The 19,306-nt window shown below is 38.3% G+C and overlaps 1 protein-coding gene across 1 annotated transcript; it reads right to left on the bottom strand.

Moving 5' to 3' along the window:
- Positions 1 to 3,071: 3,071 nt before the first annotated feature.
- LOC139735676 (calmodulin) lies at positions 3,072 to 17,389 on the bottom strand. The gene is made up of 6 exons (XM_071646424.1): positions 17,225 to 17,389; positions 13,243 to 13,273; positions 9,186 to 9,329; positions 6,452 to 6,578; positions 5,978 to 6,093; positions 3,072 to 4,298 (listed from the first exon to the last, which is right to left on the bottom strand). Exons 1-6 carry the CDS (start codon positions 17,225 to 17,227, stop codon positions 4,270 to 4,272), a joined length of 450 nt encoding a protein of 149 aa, XP_071502525.1. The 5' UTR covers positions 17,228 to 17,389; the 3' UTR covers positions 3,072 to 4,269.
- Between the last annotated feature and the right edge of the window lie 1,917 nt (positions 17,390 to 19,306).

Below are 19,306 nucleotides of genomic sequence, written 5' to 3'. Positions count from 1 at the left end.
CTTGAGTTGCTCTCTCTATCAGTTTTATCATTATACATCATGATGGAGTAAGGATGAAATGGTACAATAAGTCACTCTTTTAGTCGTGCATATGTATCCTGTATAGTATATAGTTGTGTGTTTGTTGCATTGGAGCTCATGCATGTCTACCACTTATTTCTTGAGAGTGTTCTCCGTCAAGCGTTACGGGAAGCGGGTTTGCCGCCACTCCGTCACCTCTGGTGGGACAGTGAAAGGCATCTTGTTTGTTTGCAGAGCTGGTACAATTCCTTCTCTGTTAAATACATTCGAGGTGTCGCATTTTGCGTGGAAAGATAATGCTCGAGATGGGACAGCAATGACCGCGGAAGACACGACCAGTAGACAAAAAGAACATTCTTTGGATTCCTGTGTCATACCACCCCAGGGCACAGGGTTCATGTCCGTAGTCTGGGCCATTTCTCTACTTACATTATAGTGGTTCAGACTTATGTTTTATTTTATTGTTTTGTATCTGAATGATATTAATTCCACGCCGTTGTTCATCACTCTTTATACAACGTCCAAGTAGATCCTTGTAATTTGATTGGAGGATTGTTGGTGACGTGATATTCAATAAGTTCTCCATTCAACGCGCCGTGCAATTTTGGTTCTATTTTTGCGTGCAACTTGGTTCGATTTTTTCGTTCTATTCCACGGTTCGAGAAATTGTACGGTACTGCGTGTACTGTGTGTTGCATAATTGAGGATCGCATGCAGCTAGTGCAGTGTACGTGTGCGGTACATGCATGCGCGTACGTAGGCCTACGTAGTGCTATTAAATGTACGTGTATGAGCGCTAGTATAGCTGTGACCTGTATCTACACTGATTGCACAAGCCAGAAAGAGAATCGCAGTGGATCCACATGTAAGTATGGCTACACTTTTCATACATATTGTAGACTTCTAGGCCTACTTAGACCAAAAAGATCTACTTGGACGTTGTATAAATCAAATAGTGTATGGTCTTTACTCCAATGGAACGCTGGAAATCATCGATTGTCAAAAATCGTATTTTTATAATCAAATTCATACTCCCGACACAGGAATTCCGTGACTGCCACAAATTGAATTCTAATTATCTTTACAATTACTTCAAAAATAATCATCTTCATAATAACTGCCATACTCTTTATCATTTTTCGCTGTAGATTAATGGTGATTCAAAGGTTGTAATCATCTTCATTTTCATAAATAATCTAGAGGTCAAGAAAAGGTGCCTCCGGTGTAAGCATAGCTAGTCTCATCTTCCTCACCCATAACAGCACAAGACAGGAGCAAGGGTTCGAAACAGTAACTTGTTGTATAATGACACTTTAAAAGTCCACACGAGGTCGGTAGATCACTAGCTTCCAAATCTCTTACCGCTCGTGTATACACGACACCTGCCCAACCCCTGTTCCAACCAAACCATGCTTGTAAACTTTTAGTCCCGTCTCGAAAGAATTTTCGCTTCCAACGACCACTTTGCCTGGCGAGCCGTCGCGTCAAGCTCACGCATTCTTCCATTGTCGTCATGACTTTTACCACGTTGCTATAAGGAACAAGTCCAACCATACATTCAAACGTGGGAGTTACACGATATCTCGAAAGCAACTGTATAACCAAGATCATCAAGTGGCTATAAAACGGTGACGTGGACTCGTCACCAGTGACCAGTCAGTCTATTCCTTTTTTTTTTTTTTAGGGGGGGGGTGGGGTTGAACAAAAATATTAAACACCATACATGCATAGTCATTATGTTATCACACATTAGAAACAGTAACCCTATACTCACTCTCTTACTTGCCATTAATTTTGATTGTTCCATACTGCCACCAGAATGTCCGATTTTATATCAAGCACAGGTAGATTCCTTTTTCTTATGTTTTATTTTCTCGAGAAATTTGATTGTGCCTGCTTAACCGTAAGCTCATCCACGGTTTTGCTTTATTTTGTTTTGTTGTTGTTGTTGTTGTTGATGTTGTTGTTGTCGTCGTTGTTGTTGTTAACTTGTTATATCGTGCGACTTCATGGCGATTGAATTTTGTGACCAAGTCACTAGTAATGTCATTTTGTGACGCTAACATCAGCTTTTGTGTGTGATAACCGCTCCCACTCAACAACATTATGCGACTAAACTAACAATGCCATGCAATTGATTAGTTGTGTGGTAGCATTATACCGCTCTAATTGTTTCGCGTGACACGCGTGTTCTCTAGTCTGTAAGTTACAGAATTGACTGTACCAAAACCTCTCATCTTAGATGTTTCAGTCCAGTGATTCTGTTTTTTTCTCTTAGAGTATAGCCGCGAAAAAAAAAAACCCGTGTAGAGTAGCATTTTATAATTACAAATAAAATATACTTTTACGTGTTCAACCAATAAGTGACGTTATATCAACTACATGTTAAATCAGCTACATTAATAGGACTATCTGATATATTGGATTGCTCATCTAAAGCTGCCGCAGAAAACATATGCGATGAAATTCACGTAAAATTGTACGTGAAAAAAAGTAGAATTAAAAATTAGACAAAAACTAAAAAGTCTTGCTAGAAAGGTTCAAGGTTTACACACAAACGAACACACACACACACACACACAAACGCACTTATTCATAAGATATGCATACCTACCTACATACATATCTGCATATACATACAATCACACATAAATACATACCTACATACCTACACACACACACACACATACATACATACATGTAATATACACACATTCATAAAATGCATGTACACACATACATTCCCACCCAGGACTGGTCATCCACAGAAAGCCATTATTTAAAAAAAATAAATAAAAAATCGTTCCAAACACTTCAAGAACATAGAAATAATTGCACCCATATTGTTTGTGTATGTTGGTGTACTTGTGTGTGTATCATCTACTACAGTATTTGAAACGCCCACTCCCTCCCCCCCCCCCCAAAAAAAAAAGAGTTTAGAGGATCTTCTGGGTCCCAGCTCGCCATCGCAATCATGAACAACTCACTTCAGCCAATTTTAACTCGTACGCCATATACTAAAAAAATCACACTGAAAGAGATTCGCAGACTCTCTTCTCCTCTTTTAACTTTATACAAAGTGAGTTATGTACACAGTTGAGAGAACAAACGTACCGTGGAAACAAAAAACTATGTACATCAACATTGTCTTGAAAATGAAATCTTATCAGATCTAATCTTCTGGTGAGTAATTTTTCCCTGCGGGAGAGAAGAAAAAACACAGAATGCAGTCTCGAATGTGATAGAGAAAGGAACATGTTCAAGTCTACCCAGATACTGAAAGACGAACAAGAATGGAATTGAACCAAACATGGGGCAATTACTTCAATCAAACAAACAAGCGAAATTTGTTACAACTGTCCGACTGTTTTTTTTTTTATATTTCAATTCCCAGAATTAAGAGTTCAAGAGGGTTAAAAAAAAAAAGCTCCAACTGTTATGAACGGTGAAGCGAAGCATTTCCCACACAAAAGGAGAATCTTATATTACTTCAAATTCATTGAAGTAACGTTTAACCAAAGGTCAAGATAATTGCTTTTTTTCCAGAGAGGCTACCCAAACAAGCAAATATCGAATATTTTCATAAAGTTCGAGCTAAGACCTACAATCAAAATGGCGTAGTTAGGCAACATTGATTCATTTCTTAATTGGTGGCAACTCTAAAGAAGTGTCACGACCACGATAAACAATGATCTACCCTATTTAAAGATAAGAATCATGGAAAATCAAACTTTGAAGATTAAAGAAATGGATATCTAGTGCCATCATTGTCACTCTAAGATATTGATAAGAAAAGATCGAGAAAGAGAGAGAGAGAGAGAGAAGAAAATAAACACAACTTTACATTGTACAAGAGTCTCTCTGTATATCTTTGTCACTTTCACCACATATCCACAGGAGTGTGAACGCGGACGTATGCCTTTTATACACAGATTCTGCTCAGGGCCAGCACGGATGTCTCATACGCTGTTCACATCAGAAACTCCCGATATCCACAAAATTCTGTATGATTGTCTTTACTTCCGGATCTTAATGCACGTCGGACTGATATCCATCGCAATGGAAAGTGTAGATTATTTGAAAAATAAAAAGTGTCTTTTACGTCCGGTGGCTTATTGGTAGTCTGAACGTGAAATTAAGCCCCTGGCAGAAATCATGTCCCAGAAAAATCACAGCTGCTATTCCACTGACGAATGTAGAAACGGTGGATGGCAAACGGCCGGATGTGACGTCAAAAGGTGACGGGACTCACTTCGAGGTCATCATTGTGACGAACTCTGCAGAATGATTAACCCAGAAAAGAAGAAAAAGCACATTTTAGTCTTGGGTATATATATCTCATGTCATTTCTAAATTAAAGAATAATCATTGGTGATCAGAAAAGCAGCGTTTTGGGCTTCAAGTTATTCTGATACCAAATTATTATGATAAGACTTTTTAACTTAGCTTGTGTCTCAATCAAAATGAAGAAATCCTAACATTGAAATATTGCTAAATTGAGTGTTTGGTTTTACAGCATTGACAAGTGCCCTGGTACTTTGTCGGTTAAGATATAGCCCTTGCAACGGAGTGAATTCATCTCTTCGTCTTACCCACAATTTTCTAAATAAGGATGTTCCCAATGTAAATCCAAAAGTAGTCATTCCTGCCGTATTTTACAATTGAAAAATACGTGAAGAATACAACATTACACAATATTACGGAGAGAATGTAACAAGACTTGAAAATGATACGTAAAAACATCAGAGAGTAGCAGAGCACGAATGAAAAATAACTAGATTTTTTTTTGAAATATGAAAACACTTTATACCCACACATAGAACAAAAAAGAAAGAAAACAAAACAAAAGAATAGAAAGAGAATGATGAATTCCTTTGGTGAGGACGGTAAAACACGCACATACATCACATTCTATTAAGGAATTTGAATGCAGCAAAGTGCGCGCGCGCGCGCGCGCGTGTGTGTGTATATATATATATATGCGCGCAAGTGTGTGTAAGCGAAATTCAAATTTCTTTGTGAGAAATATCATTCCAAAGTTTATGCCTACTTCTAAATGCATCGTCATTGACGTCAACTACAGACATAAACACAAACACTCTTTCATTTCTCTCGTCACCGATAAGGAAAAGTGGGGCAAAGAACGGTAAGAGCGGAGAAGTGAGAAAGATCGTTGTAATGACGCTGGTACGCGGTGGCGCCGCATACATTAGGCAGAGGGCAAGTCAAGAGCTCTTGGGCGACGCCATTCTTGTACATTAATTGGGGCAAGGGTCTCTTCGGCAAGACTCGATCAGTTTCTCTGTGGAAGTTTCCCCCTTCCTCCTTGATTTCCTTCTGTTACGTCACGTTGCTTATTTGCTCTCGATCTTTTTCTCCTTTTTTTTTGTCTCATTCCCTCCCTTTCTCTAGAGAAATATCCCTGTACGACTTCCCACCTGTACACCTTGTCCGTACTGGTTTTTTTTTAAATTTATCGTCTTCTTGAAATCATGCCAAATATCATGTCTTTATCCTTTTTTTCTTTCTTTACCCATTCAGTAATACACTCTCCGCGAGACTCCTGACAACCAAATTCAATCTTGCCTTTATCAAATGGTAGAAGAATAAACACAACTGACAAGATTTAAAAAACAAAACAAATAAATATACGTATTAAAATTCACATGGCCACCCCTAAGAGTAAATTATGGCCATCAACAGCAATTATGACGGAGACGAGGAGTAGGCGGCAATGAGAAATGCTCTTAATATCAACAATTCACAGAGCAAAATTTGCTATGATTTTGATTCGCATACGAGTTTGAAATCAAATCTATCTGAATAATCCCTTAAAGTTTACACAAATAGTCTTCTTCAGCCACCAGATCAGATGCGAATTACAGAGTAAACATACATGACTCATGTAAACAAACAGGTTTTAATATAAAGCTTGCTGCCGAATGCGTTTTCCTACCTTCGTAATTGACCTGTCCGTCACCATCGATGTCGGCTTCCCTGATCATTTCGTCGACCTCTTCGTCGGTCAGCTTCTCGCCAAGATTCGTCATTACGTGACGCAGTTCAGCTGCGCTAGAGTCAAGAACAGGGAGAGGGCGCTTTGTCATAATAATGCATGACAATCATCACGATAAGTATCATTCAGCAACGAATGCGGTTTATGATTATAGATGATATTGTGAAATTATAGACACAGTAATATGGTGTATATATACGAAGGGGAGGAGTTTCAAACGAATGAGATTGATTTTAGTGCCACAATGTTACCACGTGAATAAGCAGGTATAGAAGTGAGTGAGAGAGTGTATAGGCCTATGTCTAAGAGAGAAAAGGAGAGGGACAGAGGACACACACACATACACACACAGGAGAAAAAAAAAGGCAAATTGATAGAAAAAAATTGAGTTTGGAGGTATTTGGCTTTGCTTACCTGATGTAGCCATTACCGTCCTTATCGAACACTCTGAAGGCTTCCCTGATCTCCTCTTCGCTGTCAGTCTCCTTCATCTTTCTCGCCATCATCGTGAGGAATTCTGGGAAGTCGATGGTTCCATTTCCTGTTTTGATAAGATTCACAAAAATAAATAGACGGTTGAAGGAAATCATTATAGCCCTCTAGTACAAGTGATTTTAATTCTTTTTTTTTTTAATGCGTAGTGTTGAAGAAAATGATACATAAAGTTGTGGGTTAACTTGATAGAAATCAGAGGAGCCCTTGTCAAATCCTTAACGAAATATTCTTCAGAGTTGATCATTAAAACATTAGAGTTTTTCTTAGATTCTTTTTAAGTCATCTGTCTCCATGATGCAGTTTCGTCATCATCTAAATCAATCAATATATCTAGGTAGGTATTGCACGTTAATTTAAAACCACGCTCTATTTTCCATTAGTGAACACATTCCTTATTCTGAGCTACGATGAGTCCTATATACATGTACCACCAATGGCTGCGTATCGACAACCGAGGAAATCTAACTGTTTTATTGACATCACAACACGTCACAAAAGTACAAAATTATGGTAGAAATACTGTGACAAGAAGTTAACTTTAACCTTAGCTGAGATAATAAAGCATAGCGACAACGGCACGGCATTGTTTCCATGAACCTACTCTGGAAGTCTTTTTATTTTTGGTCCCGATTTTGTAAGAATTGGGGCAAGTTGGGGCAACTACCACAGAATAAAAGGCGCAAATGCATGTTTCACGCAGTAGTTTTAATATTTATTTAGACTTTTAATACTGTTAAGCGGACACCTGCAGATCATAATAATTTTTACCTCTTCATTCACACCGACATACAAAAGGTCACTACTGAGGATTACAAGGTTTCTTGTGTCGTAGATGAGATGTAAAGATAAAAGTTTTTAACAAAAAAGTCACCTGAGTCTGAGATAAGCTTCTATTCTCAATGCACTTGTAAACTTATGAGATGTGAAGCTGATCAGCGTTAGTTTGAAATATCATACTTGTAGCATTTTTTTCATGCCTTCTGCATTTTGTGTTCTCGTTTCAAAACGCAGTTCCATTCTCAAGACACATAATCAATTAAAGTTGTAAGAATTATTCGAGAAGCAAAGCTTTCAGATATCTGAATATATTCAGTACGGAAAGAAGATTGACGCAACTGACGATGCTGACGGTGATTTATAGTGCACGAGTGAGATGATAATTACACAATGTCCAATCAATGGTGGCTTAGAGTGGCAGTATATAAACGAATTAATTGCTCTGCAATCGGGACTTGCGAGAATGCACGCCAGGAGGCTTTTATGTGGAAGACCAACTACCATACGAAGAAGTTGATTGGATTTATTCCCTCGTTAAAGTGATATATGGCCTGCTGAAGGGATGTTCTCGAGTTAATGAGATCCCCCAAGGAGTGACTGTGACATTCTGTCGAAGGGTGGGGGGGGGGGGGGGGGTAATCCTTAAAACGTAAGACACGAGAAAGTCGCCAGGGATGAAACGAACTGTCAGATGTAACACTGAAGCCCTATGTATCAGGAGTCATTATGTGCTTGACAGGGGGTCTAAAGAAACGTCACGAGAATTCCTACGCATTACGGAAAGGAGCACAGGCAGTGACTGATCAACACAAGTTTTGATACCGGTATTACGGTGCCAAGTGACTTTGCACTTTGGATGCCAGCCAACAGACCACCACCCCCCCCCCCCCACCGTTTTCTCCCTTCTCCCCAGGTAATGCCGGTATTATGTCTTCCCAATCCCAATCTATCTCTCTCCCTTCTTCTTCTTCTTTTGTCAACTCGAGCTTCACGGCCAGATCCCATGACTATGATATCGAGAAACGAGTGAACGAACATCACATTCTTGCAGTGGAGTCATCGCGATCAAAAAGAGTCTGTCGTTTTGCAAACAAAATCTCAATAATTATGAAGGTGAGTTAACAGTTAAGACGGTAAAATTTGATTGCCGTCATCCATGAGGCGTGCAGTGCCTCCATTCTCTTTCTTTCTTTCCCTGTCTCTTTCTCTGTGTCTCTCTGTCTCTACTATGTTTATATTTCTATCTCACACCAAAATTATCTCTGTACTCGGGAGTGTGAGTATAGCAAATATAGCCTCTCTTTATATATTTCCCTCTATCTCTTTCATCCTATGAAATATAGCTTGATGTTACTACGTGGGAGGGGGGCAACTCGATTAAATGCCACAATCACAAGAGAATTTGCTATGTTTGATACGGAGTTAAAATCAGTGAAATGCTAGATCATGACCAGCGCCATTAGACGTTTACATTTACATTTATATTTATATCAATCTATGATTTGCATTTATATTTACATTTACATTCAATTTTACATTTACATATACATCTACATATATATTTACATTTACGTCTGTATTTACATTTATATTTGTATTTACATTTACATTATTATATATGCCTTTACCTTTACATTTGTATTTGCATTTACATTTACATTTACATTTACAATTACCACGCAAGCGGATACTTTTAAAGCATTTGGAACAAGTTTGCATTAATTTTTGCATGTAACGCAATATCCTATAAGCGTTAGACAGTAGACTAGAAACGTTACGTTCAAAGTGGATTCGATTTGAGCGTCTCATCCACGCACAGTGATAAATTCTGACAAATTAAAGAGGTTTGATTTGAGTGTAGCGATGACAATCTTACCATCAGCGTCGACTTCGTTGATCATGTCCTGGAGTTCGGCCTCGGTGGGGTTCTGGCCCAAAGATCGCATCACAGTTCCCAGCTCCTTGGTGGTAATCGTGCCGTCACCATCCTTGTCGAAGAGGGAGAAAGCCTCCTTGAATTCTGATGGTGAGAATGGAACAAAGAAAAGACCGTGCGTCAATGTCGAATAAACATTAGAGTGAGGTAAACTGAATTAAATTTGCATGTATTCTTGTATGTGTGATTAGTGTAGCACAATCCTGTTCCATTTTTATTGTTGTTCATTAAAATAATAAGAAATCCATATAATGTGCTACTGTGCTATACTATTGTCTCTCATGCGCAAAATATGTGCTTTCTCATAAGTAACTGAAACAATCGGCCCTATCGTAGAAGAAAAAGCTCTTAGTAATACAAGTAGTGGAAGTGGTGGTGGCAGAAGTAGTGTAGTAATAGTAGTAGTAGTAGTAAGAGTGGTAATAGTAGTAGTAGCAGAGGTATAAAGCCATACAGTGACATGTTGATATACTTTCCGTTGTGAATTTGACAACTATGATAATACGCATGAGAGACAGAGACATACAAACATTTTTCATATCTTTGTCAACGTTTGTGGGCGGAAAACAGCTCTACACTAATATTGTAGTGTAAAATCAATATTCATGTGGTTGTAAATGGATCCCACGGATTAAATTGATATGTTCATGATGTAAATTCTACATAATACACCGATTATTGGCTCTGATGATCAAAAACGCTTCGAGTGAAAACAAAATGAGAATACAGATCACTTCCATTTTTCATTGCTGGACTCCACGGGTAGCTTTAGCGTAAAGTTGACTCGCGCGCTATATGCAAATGTACATGACCCCTTTTCAAGAACCTTTGCATACAAAGTTAAGAATAAACAATCTAAATTTCTTTCGCAGAGTACCGTCTACCCCCGATTTTTTTCTCTCTCTCCCTCGAGGGACCTGTTCCATACAAGCTTGTCAGCTTTTCAGTATTAAGGTTTTTCCCACTAAACTTAGGAAAATTCTGTAAATTGCATATATATATATATATATATATATATATGTACATATATATATACATATGCATATATATATATATATATATATATATATATATATATATATACAGGGCTCGACACTAACGGTGGCCCGGTGGCCCGGGGCCACCAAAAATGAAAGTCGGGCCACCAAATTTCAAAAAAGGGCAAATTTGGTGGCCCGCCTCGGGCCACCAAAATTTTTTGAAAAGTATGTCAATAAATTCGTAACTTTTTGCGCCGGAAATTAGCAGTTAAGTTTGTTCAAAGGATGGATGAAAAGGACTGAATGAATGCCTCAGAGTGAGTGTTGCAAGTTTGTTGAAGTTTATTTATGAGTAGATATGTCCAACTTCTAATTCTTACTATCATAAATCGTAAATATTTGACTCATTTAAAAAAAGGACTTTTAATGTTTTTTATTGGGTTTTTTTTTTCAGGACACCAAATTTTTCTCTCGGGCCACCAAAAATTTGAAATTTAGGATTTTGGTGGCCCCATCGGGCCACCAAACAAAAAAGTTAGTGTCGAGCCATGATATATATATATATGTATATACCGATACACACTTTATTTTCTGTTCTGCCTCTCCAATTCTTTTAGGTCATGATTAAAAACATTTAAATTTTTAGGTCATGATTTAAAAACAATACCTTAAGATTGTATATATCAGTTTGTGTCTACTTACTTCAAAACTGGTAATCTTTACTTGTCATCAACTTGTAATAACTTTTTTTATTATTATGTGTAAATCATTACCAGTTATGTTTAAAACTTCCATGTGTACATTTTGTGTAATTTTTATTAGTAAAGTGGATATAAATGTTAATGAACCTAAAATCTCAACTCATAATATTTTGAGGTTGTCATGATATGGGGACTTATACTGAACTACTGTGACTGTGCTTCTGCCGTTTAAAAACATCGCTCTAATTAGTGATATTATTACAACTTCACTGCCATAAATAGATTTCATTCACATAATTTTGTGAACACATGGCATACACAAGGATTTTATCAGTTGATTCTCACATAATACTCGCAATTTCCAAGAAAGTAAATTATATAACAACTTACACACTGCGTCTGAGCAAGGGTACCATTGATTGCCAAAATGAAAGAGACTAACAGCAGGTTTCTTTCCGGGGAAAAGGTCAAAATGCAGTGAGAGGAATGTTTGTAATGTCAAAGACTTCTGTGCCATGATAACGAAGGAGATAACGAAATCATTTCATGGAGGAGAAGAAGAAGACGGAGATTGTAAACACACACACGCACACAAACACAGTTTGATCAGATACAGATACAGACACAGACACACCTCACACACACACACACACACACACACACTAATATGAGTTCTGAACACAATATCTTGGCGCCACACCCCTTACACAACAGTCATGTCGAGCCAACTATTTGCTCTGCGATACCCGGTATGCTAACTCGATAAGACTAGAATGCAATTCCTTGAACAAACCATGACATGCAATATAACGTGCCGACGACGCCGTGCATGTACGACGGTGGATAACCCTAATGATGCCAAAGAATAATGCCTCTTTATAGTGTAGCGATCAATCATAGTATCATGGACTCACATAATAGAAATTCAGGGCATTAACATTTGTATCAGTATGTGTCCTTTTAGTGTATGGGTGTTTTTGCTTAACAGAGAGAGAACGAGAAAAGAAAACCAATCAGAGCAGGAATAAGGAAGCTTCTCTTCTTGACTTCTTCGGCAATATATTTCATTGCTTCGCTACCTTGATTTCCTTTAACTCTGTGTCTCTCCTTATACTGTTTAAACGGTTCAAAGAATGAATATTTTCCATCTTTGCCCAGAATGGAGAATGGAGATCGAGTTAATATAATATTCAAATTGGACAAGTAAATTGCTTAGACTTCTGCATGAAACAAATAAGGGACATTGACAGCATACACGACGTAGCCAATCAAATCACTTGGCACTGTATAAGACGTTCTGTGTATTTTACGCAGTCTCTAGCAGTGGCCGCTTTGCCTCTGATTGACAAACGCGCGCGGGGCGTGCGCGACCTGCACTAATACTGTTTATTTATTCCACTCATTATCAGCGATGATACGATCTTTAAAGCCGCTAATGCGTTATGCATTAACTCGGTGGAGTCGGCGTTTGTGAACATGACGTCACAGGGAATCAACCTTTACATGCGGATTTTTCTCTCAATCCGTTATCTTCATGTCGTCGGACTTATGCCACCCCCCCCCCCCTTTTGTAGCGTCGTGCGACGTTGCCTTTTGAAGAGATTGGTAAGGAAGCTAGGCGCCAATTCAAGAAGAGGTCGTGGTCGAAGCAAAAGGAAAGAGCAAAAAGTCGTCAACATTTTAAGATATTTCATCACCATGTGATTGTGATATTATGTGACCTTGATGTTCATGCATAAGGAAATGCATAAAAACACCCCCCCCCCCACAATAAAAAAAAAATGCAACCACCGAATTTGGCCCTTCCCGGGCACGTTAGAAATTTGATGAGTAGTTTGACATCACGTGAGCTATTCAGCTGTGCCATATACATGATATATTATTTGATTCCATCCTAAGTCTGTGTTCTTTTTGTTTTTATCTATTCCGAGCTTTTTCCCAAACCACATTATGGTTACTCCAGTTTGCACATTTTGGTATAATAGCCAATATTCGCAACCCTGCCTACAACCATGATTCATGATGACAATTTCATGATCATTCTCGCCACCAACCTTTGGAAATTTCACTGCACACGAAGGGCAGGTATTGAGGTTTTTTTCACCATGGTAGCCTCGTTACTTAGCCGTGATCAGTGATCTACACAGGCCTACGTTTGAAGTTGTTCAATTGCAATGTTATACCACTTGCTATATATTCAAGAATGATTTAGGGAGGTACTGGTAATGACGGCGATCGCATGGTATTTACAATTTGTAGTTCATCTTTAACGTGTCTGAACAAAGGCTAAAGAGCCTTGTACAGGGGATGACTTACCGGCAATTTGTTCTTCTGTAAGCTGATCTGCCTGTAGGAAGAAAGGAAATGGAAAAAAAAGATAAAGAAAAGAAAAGAAAACGAAGATTTTATGAGCATCAAAATCAATACACGCAAATTGCAGGAGCGAGAGAGAAATAGGGTGTCATGGGGATGGGGGAGTTGGCTCTTGTCAAAAGAGACATTCAAATACTTATAACTATTGTCTATTTACATTTACTCTTTTATCGAGACAGTTTCTTGAGCAGTCTTTTTCACGTGTAGAGCTGGCGTAAACGATATGACTCGAACAATGCGCATTTTTCTGTGTTCTCTTTCTTTTTTGAAGCTCTCGCCCGATCTTTACCTCCGAGCGCCAAAGATGGGTGTTGAATAACATGTGCATTGCATGACAAAACCACGTCCACCTTCACCTGCCATTTGAAATACCGCCTCCGGCAAATCGAGAGGAAAATAGGAGCAGAATCGATGCGCTCGGGAGAGCCTTCTTTTCTTATTCTAAAATCCGTGACAAGCCCATTGGAGTTGGCTGTTCGAGGAGTGAATGTGCACGGAAGCCAAAGAACACTGGTTCATTGCTCCATGAAGGAAAATCATAGAGGAAGTAAACGATGTTGAATGCGTACGCAATTTTTGTAATTTTTGACGGGATGGAAGTGTATCATGATTACAGGCGTAAATTACTCTTGCACAGATTAAGTGTGTATGTAGAGATATACTACATTGTATATCCTCCGAGTAATATAATATTGTAGATATATCGCTGTATGTGTCTTTATGTAAAAGTACCTTATATGAATTTATGTATCTTATATGCATGACTTACCCACAGTTGTAGGGATTTCATGTCTTTGAAAAAGCGAAAGTTTGCTTTTGGTTTCCTCGGTCCGTTGCATTCTTTTCTCATTCTCATTCTCTCTGTTCATACTGTTTACGCAGTTGTGCCTCAGAGCGCATCACATTCCCATGATGTATATTTCTCCTACTTCTCAATCTTCTTACTTTCATAGTTTTTCAATCCATACTTACAAATCTAGAAAAGGTTGCACTCTGTAATCTCGCCTCTAATCTTTTGAACACGTGTTTCTGTGTAAGCTTTTATCACACGGCGAATAATAGTGCAGGTCATTTCTCGCTGGCTTATAATCATGTTGGATAGGAATGATGTATAGTTGGCTCATTTCCATTGTTCGTTCAAAGTGAAGATTTCTCTAAATCAAAGACTTAATTACTGCATGCTTTCAGCTGTCTTGAAAAGTATCAATGGACCAAAACTCTTGTGCTCTTCTCTATTTTGACTGATAAAAGAAGAGCAATCCGAGTTTATTGTTCTGGACTCGCGAAGAATTATCATTGGGTTTGGCCCAGGAGGCCTTAGAGGAAAAAACAGTGTGTAGATGAATATTATAATGGAAAATGACTTTTGTCGTTTAATCCGTATAATACCTAATGACACAGACCACGCCCTACCATGTGACATTGGTCATTCTCTGTAAAACAGTATCACGAGTGTCTGAAGTATATAATATATGGTAAAGTCATGAGATCAGGGGGCATTCCGTCAAGCATTTTCTATCTGAATTCCTTGCATCTGATCGGCTGAGAGCAAAATAAATTTGTCAGAAAAAAAAATCTGACAAAACGCTCGATAAACCCCCCTCCCCATCTTCCCGCAGGGTGTAGAAACATGACCGGTTAAGCGTCTAAGTGCCGCTGTATCTCCCTTTCTCTCTCCCCTGGGTCTCTCCCCAACCCCCTCCTCTCTGTAATATTGGAAATTTACAGGAAGGTAACTGCTTGTATCAAAGTCCTTTTATTTTTACATCGCCTAGAGCGATACTCCCTTTAACAATCACCTAATGATTTATAGATCTCATTTTGAACCAGCTAATCAATAAAGGCGTCATTGAAGCGTGTCATATTCGTTTCCATATACGCCTTTACAAACGCAGAGCATAACACAGTATCATGACCTCGGCATCTATAAAAGTGCACAGAAGTTGATGAAATATGAATCTAAGACGTGCAATTGAAATGGCTCTGCTCGCAATGCTTATCACACTACCACTATAGCATACTGCTACAAGACCATAACGGTATACATATTATTATACATAATGTGCAGCTCGTCACCGAGTCATCTCATATTCTAAACCGTCCTCCACATCACAGTTTCATGTGAGTGTCATTTATCCCTAGACTGTAGGGGCACTTCCCGTAATTGGGCAATGACTTCTAATTGATGGCAACACGAAAAATACACAAGGGCAAATACATGGGATACGACACTGTGGTTGCTGACTATAATAGCCACTATACACACAGAAGACTGCGCGTCCATGATGTATTGAAGACAAACACCTATACAACAATCAAAATAATTGTAATTATAATCTTCTCATGATGAAGACGATAACTGACGATATTGGATGAAAGTTTTGTAATTGGTAAAAGAATCATCTAGATATTTGATGATGAATATGCAGATGTCTGTTACCTTTCACTTTACATAAAGTTGTGTGTCGAAAGAACAGTACTATTGAAATAGCCTTACAGCATTTACATGTAGGTATTCATCATTGCACTCTTAAGGTTTTGCTGTATCTAAGAGCTTAACATTCATCATACAAAATACACTAAATGAGGTTCGCTGTATGTCTCTTTTTGTTCTGAACATACATGTAAGTATATATATATATATATATATATATATATATATATATATATATATGTATAAACACATATGCGTGTGTGTGTATGTATGTATGTGTAGGCGTGGGCGAAGAGTTGGAAAGAAAGAAAGAAAGAGAGAGATATAAACACTAAAGGAAGGGATCGTGTGGATAGACATTTTAGGCATAGATAGATATCGTATCGTCTGCAGTTGATGCACATGCTGGGAGCATTTGTATATACGAGTATGTGGCAGAAGAAACGGGAGCATTGATTCTCATGAACCAGATCAATAATACTTATTTGGTTTGGGGGTTTCTATATCAAATACCAGGACTTGCAACAGGCTGGGAGCAGCTGCAGTATATAAGAGTATTGATTTTTGCGAGTGCGTGTGTGGCAGAGAGAACAGGGTGGGCGTGAAGACAAAATAGCAATTACACCTATTGGATTTACACACTTTGTGTGTGCAATGTCTCCCCACGAATCGATTAGGAAGGCATGGGACAGCAACATGCTTTTGAAGGAGAAAAACAAAAAACACCCAAGAACTTTTGAGGCAACATGGTGAATGTTTTACCAGCTTACACCCTCTACACTGCACATCAATAGCTTGTAATGAGGAGGCTTTCACGCCATGAGTGCTGGAACGTGTGTTGAAACAATAATTGTGATGTGCATGGGCAAGGAGGGTGGATTATGATCATATCGTACTTAATGATTCGTCGGTTGCCTACTCGGTGTAGGAACTATTCTTTTACACGGCGGATACTCTATACCTTTCCATTATAACCATCTTATGACCATATGAATACACGATAAACGTTCGAGCCCATAAAAGTGATATGAAAGTGATCATTAACAAGTACTCCCTCCTCGGGTGAGGGGAGTCAATGCGCTCGCAGCAAGTTGTTATTGATCATAATTTATTGAGTGCCGTCCAAGTCAAAACTTGCAGCCGCAACCAATGAATTAAGTATATACGTCCGAGGATGTTCCCTAGATAAGACATTTCTTATTGTAATGTCATATTCTCTGTTTGCAATTACAGTCTCTGTTGTAAGGCATGTAGCATGACTTTGCAGTATTTAGTGAAAAAAAAAATCCTTGGCAAATATGAGGGGAAAAGACCCACCACACACATGACGGACAAGTGCAAAGACACCAACTGGCGCATAGCAACCGAATTATTTCAAAGGATAAAGTTTAATGCTTCAGCACTATTGGAATTAAAAAAAAAAATTATGTGATATACAATTGTAGACAACTGAAATCACGGCATAAAACAATAAATGTGGAATAGACTTACCATTTTAAAACTGTAGGACGTGACGTGAGTCGAAGACGCCAAGAAGAAGCTACTAACAAAGCGCAGTGGAGAGCAAGGTGGAATAGTCGCTCGTTATGATTCTTCACGACCTATAGCTCCACGCCAGTTATTTTCCCGGAGAACGCACGCGGCGAAAGATACCCATAAGCAGTACTTGTCTGTTATATATTCACTTACTGTATGCAAATACCCCCCATAAATTATTCAAGATCTAATCTCGCTGTGCGACGAGTGCCGTACGGTCTTATGTTGGTACCTATGAGGGTTCTCAAGAGTGCATGTGCGAGTGTTTGTGTGTGTGTGTGTGTGTTCTGTGTGTGCGTGCCTTTGTATGTGTATGCGTGTGTAAAATGCGATATAATGCGTGTTGATGTATATTTGCTCGCTTTGGTACGTTTTTTTTTTTTTAACGGTACTTTACGTTTTTATTTCATATCTTTGGCTTTGCCATGGATCCTGTGTGCAACACATGGTACGACCCTCTGTTGCTGCGTTCTCTCTTCTCATCCACGGAAATACATATTCATCAACTGATAAATTTGATGAACCAGAAATAAAAAAGGGTTTCACTAATGTCTATTTCTCTCGGACATCAGTTATGGGTTTCCAAGGGGACGTTCTTCGATTGTTTGTTTGTTTGTTCGTTGTTGTTTTTTTTTTTTTTTTGGGGGGGGGAGGGGAGGGGGTAATTCTTTGGGGTAGGGTGGAGTACACTATTCAAGGAACTTCAGTGATCATTACCTTTTATCATACACACCAATCAGAGACACGTGTTTTCTGTTTGTCCTTATTTATTGAAATATAGTCACTATCGCATAAAGAGGTTACCAATTGAGAACTAGGCACGATAGAATATTGAACATACAAGCGGAAAAGAAGGAAAGATCAAAATAAGATTGTTAGAAAGAGAGATAGAAGTATTATGATAGCAGGTGGGGATATTATGCAAATGAAGAACGCGCGTCTTTAGAGGATCTCGATTTCTTTACAGTAAATGTCACCGCCTTTTACGTCAGCCACGTAATCGATATTATTCCTTGCATTATTTCTTATTTTCTCGGTCATTTTTCTTTTTTCGAGGGGAGGGGTGGTATTGAGTGAATTTATCCGTATCGAATAAATCAGAAATTTCTCTTGTAGTCTCTGTTGAGATGGAAAGGCAATCACGTACCACAAATAAAAGATGACGCTAACGAGAATGATATTAATTGCTTGAATTTTGTTCTTTGTTAGTGAGTTCGCGTGTTGTTATTGTTTTTTTTCTGCACTAAAGACAATATGAAAGACATCTAGGCAAATGTGGGAGTCGTTGTTTGCGTAAATTAGCAGCTCAAGAACAACGGAAAGCGTAACTTGCACACAGTGGTAACAACGTCATATTTAAACTACAGTAAAACATTAACTATGAGTTAGATGATTGTGATCTTTGATCATTTAGACTTATAACATGTCATTAATACTTCACGTCACTGACCGCGCCTCTTAACGTAACGTGTAGCTGACGATTGACTACTTGAGATGATAAAGTCTAATCGAACTTGATTTACGAGCATGACTGACTGTATGGATTTCTTCCTCCCTCTGCCATATTTTGTAATTGTATTCCTCCAGACGTGATCTTCGTGATTAGATATACAAACAGTCTACACATTTTCTCTCCAAAGGCAAACATATCACCGTTGACGAAAAAAAGAGGGCTTTAGATCCGGATACAAAAAAAAAAAATATCTCTCTGATCTATTATCAAAGAAACTGTTTACCCTTTCAAATATCATGCTTGCGTTTGTTTGATGTAGTTTTCATTTGTATGTATATCACCGTTGACGAAAAAAAGAAGAAGAGGGCTTTAGATCCGAATACAAAAAGCATCTTTTTGATCTATTATCAAAGAAACGGTTTACCCTTTCAAATATCATGCTTGCGTTTGCTTGATGTAGTTTTCATTTTTACAGCTTTTATGATTCCAAAAATAATGATAGTAGTGACGATGATGATGATGATGATGATGATAATAATAATAATAATAATAATAATAATAATAATAATAATAATAATAATAAT

The sequence above is a fragment of the Diadema antillarum genome, unplaced genomic scaffold, assembly GCF_040938485.1.
Source record: "Diadema antillarum isolate AM-2024a unplaced genomic scaffold, OU_Dant_1.0 seq00000590_RagTag, whole genome shotgun sequence".
In the NCBI taxonomy this organism is placed as follows: domain Eukaryota; kingdom Metazoa; phylum Echinodermata; class Echinoidea; order Diadematoida; family Diadematidae; genus Diadema; species Diadema antillarum.
Note: the sequence above shows the minus strand (reverse complement) of the source record. Positions and strands in the feature narration are given on the sequence as shown.